The sequence below is a fragment of the Spea bombifrons genome, chromosome 2, assembly GCF_027358695.1.
Source record: "Spea bombifrons isolate aSpeBom1 chromosome 2, aSpeBom1.2.pri, whole genome shotgun sequence".
NCBI lineage: Eukaryota > Metazoa > Chordata > Amphibia > Anura > Pelobatidae > Spea > Spea bombifrons.
In genome coordinates, this window is record NC_071088.1 from 127094115 (window position 1) to 127112147 (window position 18033).

General features: G+C 39.8%; 1 protein-coding gene across 1 annotated transcript in view; it reads left to right on the forward strand.

Moving 5' to 3' along the window:
- MICU2 (mitochondrial calcium uptake 2) overlaps positions 1 to 18033 on the forward strand; it is a 116997-nt gene that overhangs the window by 94971 nt on the left and 3993 nt on the right. Inside the window, exon 8 of the mRNA XM_053456429.1 lies at positions 5149 to 5246. Within this exon, the coding sequence (XP_053312404.1) occupies positions 5149 to 5246 (98 nt within the window). The remainder of the gene's footprint in view (positions 1 to 5148; positions 5247 to 18033) is intronic.

Consider the following 18033-nt stretch of genomic DNA (forward strand, 5'->3'; position numbering starts at 1 on the left):
ATATTGACAATATAGTGTTTGCAGTAGAAAATATTGTGAACATCTTTAACAAGTAAAGGGTTAAAATAGAGCAATTTGTAGTTATTTGCCATTATGTGCATGGATTTTTTTTTTCTGAAACAAGCAAATGTGAGATCCAGTGTTGCTGACGTTAAGTTATAAATATATTCTAATGTTACAAACCAAAAGGCGATTTAAGGTATTTGTGGGCAGAAATTAAATTTTCAGAAAGTCTTAAAACTTCAGCTAAATCAAAGAATGTGCCGTTCATTTAAGGTTATAGTCTTTGTAGTTGAGTAAAGTTCCCAGAGCCGCATCGGAAAGGCTTTTTCATTTTTTTTTCTTCTCTACTTTTCAAAGAAGGTTGTGTTCCATAGAATTTAAAACTGATCTGTTACTCCCACAAACATTGTGTTTGGAAGCTTGCCAATCCCACCTTGGCATTCCAACTGATAAAGGGAATCGCAAACAAGTCGGTGCATGTTTATTATAAACGCAGGGATAGGCTTTGTCATCTATGATAAGCCAAGATAGGTATTGTTTATATGTGTCTTCTTCCCATCAATATCTTGGAGAGCGGTGCAAATGCTGCTTTCTTATGTTCCGAACAACGGCTCCCATTTCGAGGTGTTATTACAAGAATGTACTGCTAATCAGCCAAGATTTCACTGCAACACAAAAGAGAGGGGAATATTTGAGTCATTGGTAGAGATAGATCTACGAATATAAGTTTTAATACCTTAGACACGCTTTCACAGCCCTAAATTCTTTAAATCCTTCCATAATATATAGGTTTCACCTAGGAAGGTGTCTAAAATTTAATCCATACAAGCCAAGGCTGGTTCATTCCTCTTTGTTCCGGTTAAAGAATGCATACTTTGGCATGGAATGGGTTATAGCACTGTATAGATCTGCACGTTGTATTAACCATCTCACATAAGATCATAGCTGAAGCCTACAGCGAAAACCATCTCTCACTTTTGTCCTGATTTTTATTTATTTTTATAATGTTGACTTTTAATTTATTCAGATTTTATTTTCACAGCTAGGCACATCTTGGGCATTCCAGAACCCCAAGTTAGAAGTGGTAGCATGCTTTCTCGATTTTGCTTGCTTTGTTAGCAGACTGCTTGCCTCTCTAGCTGTAGAGTGTTTACAATAATGAAGTTTCTTTGTAAAGCAGTTATGAGAATTATCTTTCAAACGTGATGGCGCACCAAGATGGGAGAGCCAACATACAGCAAAAGGAAAAATAAGTTATTGAGAATTTATTATGGAGGAAACAAAATATTTAAATGTTAAACTAGTAATTGAAATTATCTGGAATGTGACCGATCCTCTTTAACACTGGATAGATTGTGGCAATCAATTGGTAAAACAAAAATCTGCTGTTAAATGCTTCAAATGTCGCACAGAGGGAAAAGCATGCAGTATGTGCTGGGCTAATGGACTCCGGTTACTAGAGATGCTGAAAGCTAAATAACCATTAGTATTAAATCTCATAGAAAGATTCTCATCTTTCATCTCCCCTCTCAAGCGGATAAAAGACAAAGGCTATTAGGATTTCAATAGAAGTTTTCTTATGACATCCAAAGGACTCTTCCCCAGACTAAAATCGTTCTCCATACATTCTACTGCTTCAGCAGTGTTAATAGAGAAGGCATGAACCCAACATTTAAGGCATATTACTTAGTTATGGCAACGTGTGTGTTTTGTGTTGTCTTTTGTGTAATTGGTACAAAACATACATTATAAACAGATGTCATGGTCATTATTGTATTCCACTTCTACTGACGTTCACCTCCTGGTAACATATTAGCTCTTGGTAAGAGTAGGAAAGTCATAGAAAGGAATGTAATTAGAGGATTATTTAAAAAAAAAAAATTCTTCTATGGCCCATCATGACGTGTATTCCCTAACTAAACATCAGCGTGCATTCGGTAAACGCTTTGCTGACCACTTGAAGTTCATGATTAATCATACAGTGTGCGTATTGTTACTTTGATAAAACATTTAGAAACAATAGGGTTTTTTTGTTGAGAGGTGAATCAGTAAATAATTATTGCTACAACATGGGCTGTTGGCTCTCAGTATATCTGTTGTCGGTCTGATAAGCCCTGTGAACAAGCTCTGCGTCCCAGAATTTCCATACTCTGAATGTAGGTCTTAGAATAGGATCAAAATCTGGAAAGACACAAGGGTAAGGGGGTCATTGCTGGTACCTTATTCAAAAAGTACTATAGACCTATCTAGGGCACAGAGCTGGTAGAGGAGGTCCAGCCATGAGGTACCTTCCTACGGCAAACGCACTTATAGGTATGATGACGCCATCCATACGCGGTTTTCTTCCCAGCAACTTCTTATTGAGGATTACAGAGAGTACATATTAATGCCTCACAACACATGGAGTCTGATAAATGGAAAGGACCAGAGCCGCCTCCTCGTGCTTTAGAACGGGTCATTACATGAATATTACAAGGCCAGCTAACAAGACAGGTCTCTAAACAAAGATATTTGTTGCAGTTCATCACTTCCGCTGGGAAAGCGTGACCCCTCCGGCGCAGCAGGTTCTATTTATAAAAGAGATAATGTATGCTTCTGTTATGTGTAGAACCTATGTGTTGCATAGGTTTGGATACACTTAAACGGGAGCATAAGAAGGAACCTCACGGTTGGGCTTCCTACCAGCTCGGTGTCCTGCATGACGGAACTGGCTCTACAGAGCATACATGGCATCGAATAATACAATATAATGTTCTCATTAATGCTCCATAATGGTACAAAGACCTCGTTGTGTCCAGTGGAGTAAAACATACCCTGGTAAAGGATTTTACAGTCCAAACGGTTTCATGCCCTCACCTTGCCGTTCAGAGGCCTCTAACACACAATACACAGCCTAACATCCAAGTCTGTCCAACTTTGGAGGAGTAGACGGAGTACTTCTGACCCACACGCAGTCCTTAACTCTCACAGTAACTGGCAGCTCACCTAATTAGCAAAAGATTATTGGTATCGTGTACAGTAAAGTATGCATGTACTTGGCACATGACACACATCGCTATCAAAAAAACGCTTCTTCTCAAGTGAGCTCCGCTTGAAAAGGGTGTCAGCAGACAGGCCCTAATCTAGACAACATACAGCGTTCCCACAACTTACCAAGTGTGTTTCTAGATAAATCCCAGCGCTGCAACGAAGGTACATATTTATCATAAGGATTGGGAGGTAAAACCCACTCCATCATAGTGATGCTATCAAATAAGCGTTCTGTGTCTTGCTTACTAACAAGCCATAAATTCTCTGTCTAATCCATTTTGGAAGAGAACCTGTCTCGGGTCAGAACTACTGTTGGCATGAAACCGTGCCTTTACACCATGATGGCCAACTGACTGTTGATAAGAGGGTCATTTGCTTACTGGTGGATCACGCCAGCAATATATGTCCTGGCATGTCTGCTTAGCTCGAAGTGGTTAAGTAATCCTACGTCTCATTTGAACCTATGCTGTATGCAAGATGGGCAGCTGACGTTTATATTTAAATCAATTATCGCCTTGTCGTTATATTTGCCTTTAAGCAAAGTGTTTTTATCACCGTAGCAACTAATGCAATCAGCAGGAATGTCCTTTTATTGCCATGGTGATAAAACATATTTTTTCAAATATTCCAAATTTCTTCTTTTTTACATGTCTGGAACTTTTACAGCATCATGTGTGATACATTTATTACAAAACCGTGAAGCAAAAGAGAGAGATTGTTCAGTTGTTGCATGTATCGTCAGACGGCCAATGGTGAAATGCTTCCTTGTTTAATTTAAAGGGACACTCCAATGCCATTACGCAGCCCCCCCCCACAAATCAATTCTTTAACTAACTTTTATGAAAAAATAAATAAATGCCTTTAGGAGAAGCTGCAGTGTGCACTGACTGCCCCATGACACACACATCCAGTCACTGGCTGGATAATTCTCTGGCTGAGATTATTGGGAGTGCTTCCAAGATATCAGTGCCTTCTTGCATCGTATGACTACAAAGCAGCGTTGAGCAGTGCCTTGGGAAACGTGAATGAGGTAGTAATCATGGTACATTTTGGGGTTTCCAGCTTTTGGCTTTTCTATGGCAGAGAATTCGGTATTTCTTTTCTGTGTGAGTAGAGAATGTATTTCAAGATGCTGCTAAACCTAAATCTGATTAGTAACTCTCGTTAGTGTTTTTGTGTGTGCTACACAAAAGGGAAAGGTGAGGTTAATCTGGCAGCGGCCCCTCTGCCCTGCGTAAGATACTGCCCTGTTCTCAGTTGTACCAAGGCATGTCTACAGAGAGTTATCTTATCTCTAAAGAAATCAATTTTAATGGAGTTTCTCCGAAGCTCAGATAAACACAAAAAAGCGAAGTTATAAAAGAATTTTAACCTTTCTACCCCTCATCATCCGTATTAGAGGATATACCAGAAGCCATAACAGACCACACACACACACACATTAAACCGATCGATCCTTCCTATGCTACAGAACAACGTTACCATGGCAGCCAGTTCGCAGCCACACCTACCAATTCACGAGGGTGTAGGAACACCGTATAGAAATACAACATTTATCCTTCGTGCCTGTGAGTGGTAAACACGAGGAGTGTTCATCGCTTATTTAAAGTTAACTATACCCGCATACTTTAGGTATTCTAGACAACGTTTCTTTTAAACTTTATGGGCGACTTGGAAGGCAACCCTTGATGGCCAGCGTTCCGCTGCTCTGTCACTCGTGGAATAATGCGGAAAAAACATGGCCTCCGTTGGTGGCTGGACTTGGTCACAGTTGCGTTGTACCAAGGGTGCTATGGCTTTTGTGGACTTCGGTCAACTTCAAACATAAAGCCTGTTAACTGCCCCTGGCAAAGGGTTTCACTGACACTCTTGCCCCTTCCTTAATGGGAAGAGAAGATTTCTGACCCTCTGAGTGCCGGAGAGTTGTTCTCATAGAAGTTCCAATATGGCCCAGTGCTTGTAATGCGGTCATTTTCACTGGGAGTAGCTGTCCCAGATATACGTATACAGATGTGAATCACCTTAATATCGTTCCCAATTAATAATGGACATTTTTGTACAAACATCCTCTTTTCTAATATCAGTTTGGCTACTAATGATCGTTTTGCCTTACAGGAGCCGGTTTCAGACAGTTCGGATATTAATACTACGCTGCTGGTACATTTCTTTGGAAGAGCTGGCCGCGAGAAGCTTCAATATTCGCAGCTTTACAGGTAATCCAGCACTTACTGTAAGATGTTTCAGAGGTGTATTCAGTTAATGTATGTAATATGACTTCTGTATAGAATCAAATAAGGTGTTATCAATTTGTCTGGAAAGATGTATTACTTATTCTAGGTCTTGCTACCCACAGACCCCGCTCAGAAAAAAAATGATCCTATCCAGTCTTGATTAGCTGAGCACGTAACGGTTTAAACACCCATATGCATTCTATTCTAAAAGCCATCTGTCATGTGACTTATTTGTGTACAAAGCCTAGCCTGAATGCTTCTGCTTCTCGATAAACACACATTCTAGCCCATCAGAGCCTGGTATTGCTAGAAGAAAGTGCCCATTTCACGCTGTGTGGCCAACAAAACCAGAAGCCTCTTACCAAAATCTGACTCCCACCTCTAAAGGGCTGTCGGCAAAGTGTAGGTTCTGTAAAAGTTTTTGATTTCCCTCACCCACGGGCAGGAATGTGAACCCACCCCACCCCACGCATGTTTGTTGCCTACTGACAGAAAAGTTTACTTAAGGCATGATATGTAGAATAAAAGATCAGTGTCATTTTAGCTTAAGTGTAAATATCATTTCCACATGATTTTATAGAAAAATACATCAAGCACATCACTTTTTTGTAACTGCTATCTTCCTTGGAAGGCTTTTTTTAGATGATGTCTAATGACAACACTTTGGCCTCACGCAGTAACCCATTGTAGATGTTTGATCTGGATTGTGATGTTTGTAAAGGGAATGAATGACAGGATTTACACGCACACCTCCTTTCAACAAGGGAAATACCTGTCATGGTGGGGGAGCTAGAAGTCATGTAGACCTGTCACAGGGAGTTATCAAGTTTTCACTGTCCTGTGAAATCAAGAAGTATGTACTTGATGGATCTAAATGAGTTTTGGGTGGCAATGCCTTTTTAGAGAACAGTTTGCATAGAGCTCTTTATAGAGGGAACAATAGTGGAGTGACAGTTTTGGAAAGCTCGGTACACAGGGAGGAGGCACCTGCCCGATCCCTAAAGCTCTTCATACATAAGGGCTGTGAAGTACGGGGGCTGCTAGGTTAGTCATCTCTGTTATGCTTCTTCTTATTTAACGTAAGTGACATATGAGACATACGCTCTTTGACATTTGTGCATTAAGATATCTTTTCAATGGGATTCTGTCCGTTGCTGCTGGGTATGAATGGACCAGTAAATGTCACCTAGGAGTTTTCTTCTGGCGTTGAAAGACCGGCCTGTCCTTAAAAAGCCGCCTATGTGAATGAAGACGTAATCAGTGGCGCACATCCCAACGGTTGAAATGACCGGCTATAGCGGAACCAGTTAGGGACATGGCTACGAGCCATCAGACTTCATGATGGCTACTAATGCAGCTAGGCAAGACATTTAGCAAAAGAAGGACAGTTAATGCTCAGGAGTAAGGACGTAGTTGCAACACAACCATTCCCCTGTTTACGTACGCTCGCTTCGCAAGGACGGACACATAATGGCATGACCCAACACGTCAGTTTGTCTTTTGTCAGTTTTGTGGCAATGTCCTGACGATCGCAGTACTGTACATGCTTACATGTACCTTAAGTACATTTCCATTTTACATAAACACTGTGGACCTCGTTTTGTATGTTACTGTGGGGTATGACTATTTACAAGACATCCTGAGGTGCTAAAAAAAAAAAACTGGGATATGGGTCCTAAATGGGGCCTGTCCCTACAAAAAAAAAAACAAGCGGTATGTTTAACCACTACATTGTTTAAGCGAATTGGCAGATCAGGTGCTTTTCTATGTAGACAAAAGATTACATCCCTTCTCTATTATTTAAGGGAATCTTAGAAGATCTGCCATTTACTTATTTGATCGGACTATTTAATCATTTTAAAACATCAACACTCTTCAGAAAGCTTTCATTTTCTATGGCAACGCCCTATCGGTGGCTGTTTCTGTGTAAGGTGACCGTTGAGCCTTCCCGACGAAAACTGAAATAAGCAAAATTTGATAAGATTTTATTTAAAATTGTAAATAAGGCAGAGTTGGGTATGATGAATAACTATGTTTGTGAGTTCTAGATCTGTACAGACCTTACTGCAAAGAATACCCTACACCGCTCTGGTATTAGAACTTAGTGGGTTGTGTTCCTGCTTTTTTTTTTTTTTTTTTGTTAATGACAAATGACTTTATGACTAGGGATAGCATTTGTTTAAACATGAAGCAATTATAGTGTAGAAATAGTTAATCTGTCTTGTAGGAGCCATAAAAAAACATGTAGAATATAGAGATTTTGTCAATTATACTCCTGATTAGGCATTGATTTGGATACCAACGCATAATATCATTTATCATGTTAATATAAGCTTTTATTTTCCAATTCATCAGACAGAGTACAGGTATATTGCACAGGTCAGCGTTCATTGTTTTATTAGCCAGAGTAAAATTAAGCAGTTTCAAGGACTGATTAACACACATGCAGTTCATTAATGGTTTGGAGGCATTTGGCACGATCTCTGTCATCTGTGGACGTCGGTGTATAATGTAGTGGTCTTTATCTCAATATTTTCCACTTTAAAGGATATTGATTAGAGATAACAAAGCAAATACCGTTTAATTATGTTAAAAAATGTATTGAAAAATGATTTATCGTTTTTTTAAAGGATTAATATTTGATCCTTGCAAGGACAGGGGGTGTGTTATAAATGACTTGGCGCTATAAAATAGTCTGATTTAGGTAGACATTAAAAACACCTTGCATGTATACCTTTATAAATGTTAAATATGGAGACCAGCATCTCACCTTTTTAAAGTAATTTTGCAAACATAAATGTGTGTTTATGCAAAATGCGTTTACAAAATGTAGCTAAACTAAAACTTTAATCATCATTTGAAATGTATTTGTGTAATGCATGTTGGCTTGTAGCTTGTAAAAGTAATGTTTATTCCACCAGGTGCTTGAATTTGTTATTTTAGGTTTATTTTAACTGGGAACTTTGTAGGGGAAAAAAAGGCAAAGCCCCAGGGGTTTGCTGTCACAAACAACTAAATGGTGTATATATGTATTTAGGTAAAGTGTGTTTATTATGGACGTACTTACCAACCTTTTAGGGTCCCACACAGGGCCGCCAACATGCATGTGACACAGTGTGTGGACAGCATCATGACATGGCACCCACCGAATGCCCCATCTTTGTCTCGCAATCCAAATGGGACAAAGCCCAGGACTTTTGGGACTGTTGACAGCTATGCATTGCTGAGTTTTAATATAAAAAAAAAAAACTCTAACTTGGAACCAGACAGAGGGAGAAACAATGTATTTTCACCTACTAATTACTCATACACCAAATTCCAAACTTCTTCCAGAAGAAAGTCTGGGTCCAAGGTAACAATGTACATAGTGGTTTAAATGTGTCGGTTCCTGCCGTCATAAGCCCACTCGAGGATAAATACCTCAAGCATTGAACCAAAACCTTTTCCTGTTTTGAGAAAGACGCTTTAAATTTCAGATGTCAGATAAATTGCGATTGGACATAAGTGACGCTCTGATGTGTCCTTCGCTGTAGCTCCATAGTCTGGATTCTGATTCCTTCTGTAAGTGAAGTCTTCTTTTCTCCATTACCACAGCCTGTAGTCTTTTTCCAGACTTCTAAAGCAATGTTCAAACTGTTGATGGTTGGACAGTGACAGACGATATGTCAGTTCAGTCTGCATTGTATTCTTTAGGCAAACTGAATAGAAAATGGGGGCCTTTATTGAATATTAAAGTGTAAGCTTTAGAGGCTTCACTCTGAATGGCATTCACTGGCCCAGTAAATGTATTGTATTCACTATTCCATTTTCCCCAACACTTTACATTACCCCTGTATGCTTAGTATATTAGTATAGTATGACCACATTACCCCTGTATGCTTAGTATATTAGTATAGTATGACCACATTACCCCTGTATGCTTAGTATATTAGTATAGTATGACCACATTACCCCTGTATACTTAGTATATTAGTATAGTATGACCACATTACCCCTGTATGCTTAGTATATTAGTATAGTATGACCACATTACCCCTGTATGCTTAGTATATTGGTATAGTATGACCACATTACCCCTGTATGCTTAGTATATTGGTATAGTATGACCACATTACCCCTGTATGCTTAGTATATTAGTATAGTATGACCAAATTACCCCTGTATGCTTAGTATATTGGTATAGTATGACCACATTACCCCTGTATGCTTAGTATATTAGTATAGTATGACCACATTACCCCTGTATGCTTAGTATATTAGTATAGTATGACCACATTACCCCTGTATGCTTAGTATATTAGTATAGTATGACCACATTACCCCTGTATGCTTAGTATATTGGTATAGTATGACCACATTACCCCTGTATGCTTAGTATATTAGTATAGTATGACCACATTACCCCTGTATGCTTAGTATATTAGTATAGTATGACCACATTACCCCTGTATGCTTAGTATATTGGTATAGTATGACCACATTACCCCTGTATGCTTAGTATATTAGTATAGTATGACCACATTACCCCTGTATGCTTAGTATATTAGTATAGTATGACCACATTACCCCTGTATGCTTAGTATATTAGTATAGTATGACCTTGTCAAACAGCATTTGGCTGATCCACACCACGTGTTAAGTCTTTGATTACTGATTATTCTTTGGGTAGTGTATCTTATGAGTAGCGCTTGTTCTTTTAGGTGGTCCTCCTATGACCCGAATTCCTTTGTCTCTTTCTTCTTTTCTAGGCGGTCGTAATGTTTGCCGAGTATGAATGTATCGGTGTTCTACTGCCCTAAACGTCACTCACAATGATGTATATAGAAATTGCAGTGAATGGTTTTATGAATTCAGTTGAGTAAATGCAATGCATTATTAGTCTTCTAAATGCTTTATTTTGTTACGTAAACATCCATCAATGTGTTAAAAAATCACACAAATCTTGGTAATGCCCTTCACTAGCCATGCCTTTAACCCCGCCACCTGAAACCAAGCGTACCTCTTTGACCGGTGGAAATGTCGAGGGGTATGAGGGGAATGCCAGCTGACTACAGTATCTGTGGAGCTACTTGTTGATGGTGCTTTATCTTAATATAGAGGCTGTGCCGTATTTATCCTCATCGCCACCCCAGGCCTAGCCCAGGGCAACTTAATTCATTGTGGCAGCCAAATTGTTCTAATAATGGATATTCTATATTCAAACAGGGATTCTGACTGTTATACACTAATAAGGAAGGCACTCAGATATTTTTAAAGAGTAGTTATTGCCCATTCAGCCCGAGGGCCTGAAATTGGGGGTAAAATAGTATCAGATATTCAGAGCTAAGATACTTTTATGTTTATTAATAGCGCAGGTCACATTCCTGGAAGTAACTTCTCAGTGTAAAAGCCTGAAATTGCATATGCTTCTATTTGCGATGCCTCAGGTTAAAGCTTTGTATGGACTTTTCGCTCGCTTTTGTGTGTATGTATATGTATATATGTATATATGTGTATATATATATATATATATATATGTATGTATATATGTATATATATGTATATGTGTGTGAATTATAATGTCCCTGCTGTCCCTGGCTACAGTACAGGTTCTGCGCATGTGCAATTACTGTTCACTGGCAGGGCTCTACAAACTAACTCAGGCCACTTGACATTTGTATATATCTATGAAGGACATCAAAATTAGTAATATGGCAATACTGTTTCTCAAATAATTTTAATATATAAAGTTCCATACAGAATTCCAGTAATATAGCACAATTAACTATTGAATAAAAATTAGTTTGTTTACTAATGGCCCCCGATTTTAAGCTTAGTTATGGGCCCGTTCAGATTTTTCACAAATACAGTTTGGTTAATATTAAGCTGGAACCTTGAAAAATATTTGATTGCCTCCCGCTGACAAATTTAAGATTTTTCTTCTCCTTTGAAAACCTGATTGCGACTTTAAATGTTATGACTTTTGAAGTAGACGCAGCTGCCCGCAAGGCAACATTCTCAGGTTTTGCATGTACTGTCGAGTGCTAAGTAAATCAGGCAAATGTTCTCTGCTTGGGGGTGACCATGAATAATTCATCTAATCAAGCTTTATAAGTTAGCTGCCATGTCAAGATGGGTGTAAGCCAGTTTTAGTCACTTTTCATAAGTATACAACTCTGTCTTGACAAATAAACTATTGTCATGTGCCATTCTATACCAAGGATGTATGCCCTCGGAACTGCTTTGTGTTGTATTGTTTTCCAGTTTTATTAGAAAACTGTCTTGTCTGTCAGTCTCATTGTTGCAGATCTGACCCCTTCAAGGTAAAATGAACAATATTTCTATTAATCTGGATTTAATGTTTAAAGAGGAAGCTTCATGGAAAAAAGGATTTTTCTTTGAACATTAAATATGGTGTGGTGGGGATAACTGGTATGGCACCCCAGGTTAATGTCAGGTGAGCCACTGGCCATAGGTGCCCCATACTAGCAGCAGATCACACTAATGTACACTTACTTCAACAGACGCCTGCCGGCCTTACAGTGCCCAGCCATCGCCAGTCTGGCCGTGTCCAACACTATAAGTGTTTATCTAGATCAGCGGTTCTCAACCTGTGGGTCGCGACCCCTTTTACAGGGGTCCCCTAAGACCATCGGAAAATACTTATTTCACAATATATAATTACATAATTTTATGGTTGGGAGTCGCCACAACATGAGGAACTGTATTAAAGGGTCGCGGCATTAGGAAGGTTGAGAACCACCGATCTAGATGATGACACCTAGTGATTTGAGCAGCCTACCCCAAGCATCAGACAGAACCAGTGATGAGGTGAAAACAAAGAACTCTTTATTGTGAAAACACAAAGCCTTGTATCCAAACTCTATTACATAAGGGGCATCCGAGACATTTAGGGTTAAACAGTTCAGCGGGCACTCCTGCCGTTCCAGAGAATTACGGATAACACCCCGTCGGGGGAATAGAGATCCAGTGGGTCCGGGTGACACGAGGGTGGGATTATACTCCTGGGCACAACTAAGGAAGGGGTTAAAAGTCCTCTGCAGCCGTGACAATTAGGATACAATGACAGAGCTAAAACACATGGAGAGCTGTCAAATAATTATACCTGAAAACTAGCGGGACGCGTGTAGGAGGTCCTGCCGAAGCCGCAGAACATACTTTTTGATGGGGAAAGGGCCGGGGGTTCGGGCATAGAGCAACCCGGAGTTTCCCCTTAGTGATCCGGAAAAGCATCAATTCACGGGGAGAGTTCTCAGGTATGTAAATATTATATTCAATTAAAACGAATATTTCTGGACCAAATGCTAGACGTTACTCCTATATTTTTTATTATGTGATACTACTAATAGAAAAGAATATAATGGGAGTTCCCCCATGTAAAGGCATTTTATAGCTCAGAGAGTTATGCTTATAAAAGATTTTATTGGCCTGGAATAATAACTATATTTTTATCTCCCTTTCCATACTCATGAAAACTCCACACTCAGGCTCTGTTTTTATGAGTATTTTGTGTTTCTGGTGACGTATACGAACAGATCTTTCCAGTCCCTGAACACTATGGACTGTTAGATCTTTGTAAACACATTTTCGTTTCATCAAGCCTTTATTACCGTATTTGCTCGATTATAAGACGACCCTGATTATAAGACGACCCCCCAAAATCTGAATATTAACTTAGGAAAAAAAGAAAAAGCCTGAATATAAGACGACCCTAAAGGAAAAAAGTTTTACCAGTAAATGTTAATTCATGTAAACTATTTTTTTTAATAAAAGCTATGATTGAGAAAAATATTTTTTTTTTGTTTTTATTTCTTGTATTTTCCAACCTGTCCCCCAGTTACGCACATCTGCCCCCAGGCTTGCCACACCAATATGGCACTGTGGCCCATGATATGCCTTTTAACCCTCTATATGCCACTGTGCCCCATGGTATGCCTTTTGACCCCCTATGTGCCACTCTGCCTCCAGAAATGCCTTATACCCCTATATCCCATTCTGGCATTTAGGGGGTTAAAATGCATATTATGGGGCAGAGTGGCATATAGGGAGGTATAAGGCATTCCAGGAGGCAGAGTGGCATTAAGGGAGTTAAAAGGCATTATATAGAGCACTCTGCCTCCAGAAATGCCTTATACCCCTATATGCCACTCTGGCATTTAGGGGGTTAAAAGGCATATTATGGGGCAGAGTGGCATATAGGGAGGTATAAGGCATTTCAGGAGGCAGAGTGCACTATTAAATGCCACCTTAACGCCACTCTGCCTCCTGAAATGCCTTATACCTCCCTATATGCCACTCTGCCCCATAATATGCCTTTTAACCCCCTAAGTGCCAGAGTGGCATATAGGGGTGTAAGGCATTCCAGAAATGCCCTACACACACACACACACACACACACACACACACACACACACACACACACACACACACACACACACACACACACACACACACACACTTACTTACCGGTGCTTCCAATTTCCTGCTGTATTGCCGGGGCAGCGGGTTGACGTCTCATTCCGCGGCAGCCGGAAGGAGGTGGAGTTGGCAGCGGGGGTTTGTATGCGTCCGTCGCAAATACCTTCCCCGGCTGTCAGAGATCAGGAACTCTGGAACTCTGATCTCTGACAGTCGGGGAAGGTATTTGCGACGGACGCATACAAACCCCCGCTGCCAACTTCACCTCCGGAAGCACCGGTAAGTGTGGGGGGGGGGGGCGACGACAGGAGGATCCAGGTCCCCTGCAGCGGTGCGGGGGATCTGGATCTTAGTCTCCTAATCAGACCTCTATTTGAGGTCTGATTAGAAGACGACCCCGATTATAAGACGAGGGGTATTTTTCAGAGCATTTGCTCTGAAAAAAACCCCGTCTTATAATCGAGCAAATACGGTATTTAATATCCATTTCTTTCTTTAAATTTCTTAGAATCTAGAGGGCTTGAATTTCTGCAAAAGGAGTAGAAGCTCCTAGACTATTGAACAATCTCCATAATGGAACGGATAAGATAAAGCGCATACGTTATATGGCATTCTTTATTTATTATCTTATTTATATAGCGCCAACAATTTACACAGCGCTTCATACAATACATATATTTAAGGGATATGACAAGATGAGAATTGACAGACTAAGACAAACCGATACATTAGATGGAGAGAGCCATGCTTGTAAGCTTACAATCAAGTTCTAAAATTAAAAACACTTTGGAAAAAGGTTTTGGACGAAGTTTGCCAGTGACCACTGTGTAACCATTTTAGGCTGCATATAAATTTTACTCCGTGGCTTTTATTATTGGGTAGCACTCGGGTACACGGGTATGTATCTATAGTGTAATTTACACAGCAGGATCTATTAAATATTTTGCACAGATATATTCAGAGTTTTTAATTCCTTCGCTTTCCTATTTAGCGATGCGTCATTTCTCCAACAAGAGCAGGTGAGCTGGTCCTGTATAATGTTTAAATGAATGGTAGACGAAGGAAATATTAACCATGCATTTTAAAGGGTGAGACGAGCTCTTCCTGCAGCAGAAGCTCACTGGAACTTCATAATGTGTAATTAAGTCAAGGAGCAGAAACACAACTCTCCATTAAACTCTCCCATTAAGACAACATCTCACAAGCGTCCATGTAGAGTATGAATGGGTTGTCTCCAGACTGAGTGACCCTGAGATTTTACAACTTCACCCGGGGCTTGGGGCAAAAACCCACATATGGTTTAACCGAACATATTCAGCGCTCTTGAAGGGAAGCTCCCGCCGTTTGTAGCATCAGATTAAATATCGGTATAGAATAATGTGTGCAGCCAGCCGCATATTAGCGATTTGTGTGTTCTAGCTATGCTATTTTAACCTCCAACAAAATACCGGGGACTTCTTATCATATTGCCTTGGAATGGCTCTGTCTTAATCACTCAGCTGGACTGAGTCAATACTGATCAATAGAAGTCTACGAAGCAACACATGTCATTAAAATTACCATAAAGAATCTAATCAGTGTGGTGTTTTAGCAGCAAAAGTCACCTAAAATATTGCATGGCTAACAGAAACCCCCAGATTAAAGAAGTTTATTGGAACAAAATGAGATAAACCCAGGTTTTTGTTCAATGCTAACCATTATTCGATATAGCAATTTGCTATTTGGAAAGGTCTGGTCTGGGTGTTAAAATTGTCTCTGCCACTGGATAACGTCCAATAAATGACTGACATTCAGCCACCAGGTGGATAGAAGTGGCCCCACACTATGCCCTTTTTACCATCTTGAATGTGTCCGGCCGACAACTGCATGCTAAGGGCACGTTAACTGCATGCTGAGGGTGCCCTACGAGTGGCAGCAAATGTAACTGGTGCAGTCTGACACTGACGCGCTGCGGCTTGACAGATGGCCAGCCTGGGCGTGATTACGGATGTACCCAGATATATTTCTGTTTAATGTATAAAGATATAATATTTCCCATGACTTCATAAAATAAACAAAAAACCTGGAATGAACAGGGAACCCCACAGTTTGTGCAGACTTCACTTGTAGGCTGCGAAACGTCTCTAAATATTCTGTCTGGGTCCAATTTGGGTCCCTAACAAAACTTTTGCAGAACAAGAATGCCCTCTAGTGGTTTTTGTCAGCTGAATAGTAACATGGACAATAAGATGGAAAACATTAGAACATATAGTTCTAAATAGCAAAAAAAAATATTTAGGTATTTTTACAAATTACTATTCAGTAAAGAATATTATCCATACACTCAGCATTTTACATTTTCTCTTAATTTGAATACCACCGCCATAGCTTAATAATTATCTATTTTACCTACGAAGGAATGAAAGTATGTACTTTGTGAGTCCTCAATTTAAAACGTACACTTTGTTTTAGTCTGTTCTATATTATTGCTGTAAAACTATAGATTTTTGTGGGGCTCTTCACTCATGTTGATATCACATGCAGAAAACACATCTTTGAATCATACCTTTTTTTTGTAGCGAGGGTTTAACAATACAAGGAACGCATATGTTTATGTTTACATGATTGTATCGGATTTTTTTTTATTTTTTAAATTATAAAGTAAAATGTCACAAGAACTTTTTTTTTTTTTTTTTTTTGCTTAAAAATTGAAATTTATTTAAGACTGCTTCTGGCCCAGGCTCAACTCTATGGACATGAATGGAAGGCTCTCGGATGTGTGGCACGCTGGCAAGTAAGCGGTTTCCCAAGCGCAGCAGCCATTAATTCACTTGATTTGCAATTGTTTTTGCACTAGAACTAGAATCTTACCCAGTAACTTTCTGTAACTCTAATAGTTTGGTGTTCAGATCCTGCTAACCACTCTTTGACCTCGGAAGCACGGGCTTGGCAGGCCTGTATAATGAATACTTTTCAGTCTTCTTACCCATTGAGGATTTTCAGAGCCAAGGAGAAGAAGAATGTGAGTCCTGCTCTCCCCTTAAGAAGAAGCTGCTGCTCTCCCCCACACATACTGTTTATTCCCTGCAGTTTTTACATTTATGGGGGCTAGAAAATGACATCATATTTCAGCACTTATGTTAAACCTGGAGTGACCACAAGCTTGAGGAGAACTTCAGAGCCCTCCTAAGTGTGTGGCCTGGGACAGGAGTCCTGCTCGCCTGTGACTGAATGCTACAACAATTTGGTGTACTGCGGTTCCTAGAGAAGCAAACCAAGTCTTGGTTTGCATGCTCGTTTGTCTAGAAATACCGCAGAAGCTATTTACCTTAAGTAGCAGCCTTACCTCCTTCTTTTAGGAACAGAGATTGAGTTCATGCTAATTAGCTGTTACTGCTACGCTCTAACCAAAGTTGTTTCTGAAGAGTTACTGCGAGGACTGCCTTGTCCCATTCAGTGTTCGTTCCCAGTTGGTGACCTACTCTCCACATCCTGCAAAAGAGTGACCTCTTCTCTCAGCTGATGAGGCCAGCCAGTGACATAGCGTTAGTGGACAGACCTTGCAGACCATTGTACGGACCTCCTCTGCAGAAACAGTGGAGAAGTTACTAGAAGCAGGTTCTATGAGGAGTTGTCTCAGTCCTGAGCTGTCAAAAGGGTCTTAGATACTTATACTTTGTGTTCTACTAGAATTAACAATATAAGATGAAGAATGGAAAATCATTTGGAAAAAACTCAATTAGAAGAACATCCTGTAATACAGCAGATTGTATGACATGGACTTTACTGTAAACAAGCAATTACAAGCCTGCTCTGACACATATCACACAAAGTTAAAGCACTTTAATCCCCAGAACAATGTCTCGCAGGCACCAGGTGTACCAGTGAATCAGGATGAGCTGCAGGAAGTAGTCAGGAATTCAGATCTGACAATAAACCGCAATATTTATTAAGAAAAAAAAAAAGGAAACTTGTACCTAAACTTTGTATTCAGTTGGACAAGCCAGGAACTGCAGAGGAGGCCGTGAAGGCTCGTGGTGAAATAATTGTTTTTAAAACTCTACATTATATAGCTATAGAAATGGGTTAAACTTATAAAGTTACCGTACTTTGCATCACATGCGAAATATAACTCACACATATAGATAATATATGTACATACTGTGTGTGTATATATGTATATGTGTATATATATATATATATATATATATATATATATATATATATACACACACACACACACACACACACAAACATTAATTACACAATGGGGACCTTTTTTTCACTCAATCAATGCATGTACTGCAATCGACCGGTCATTGCCGCTGCCAAAACACTCTAAAGACTAACGGATGCGCTGGCGTCATGCTTC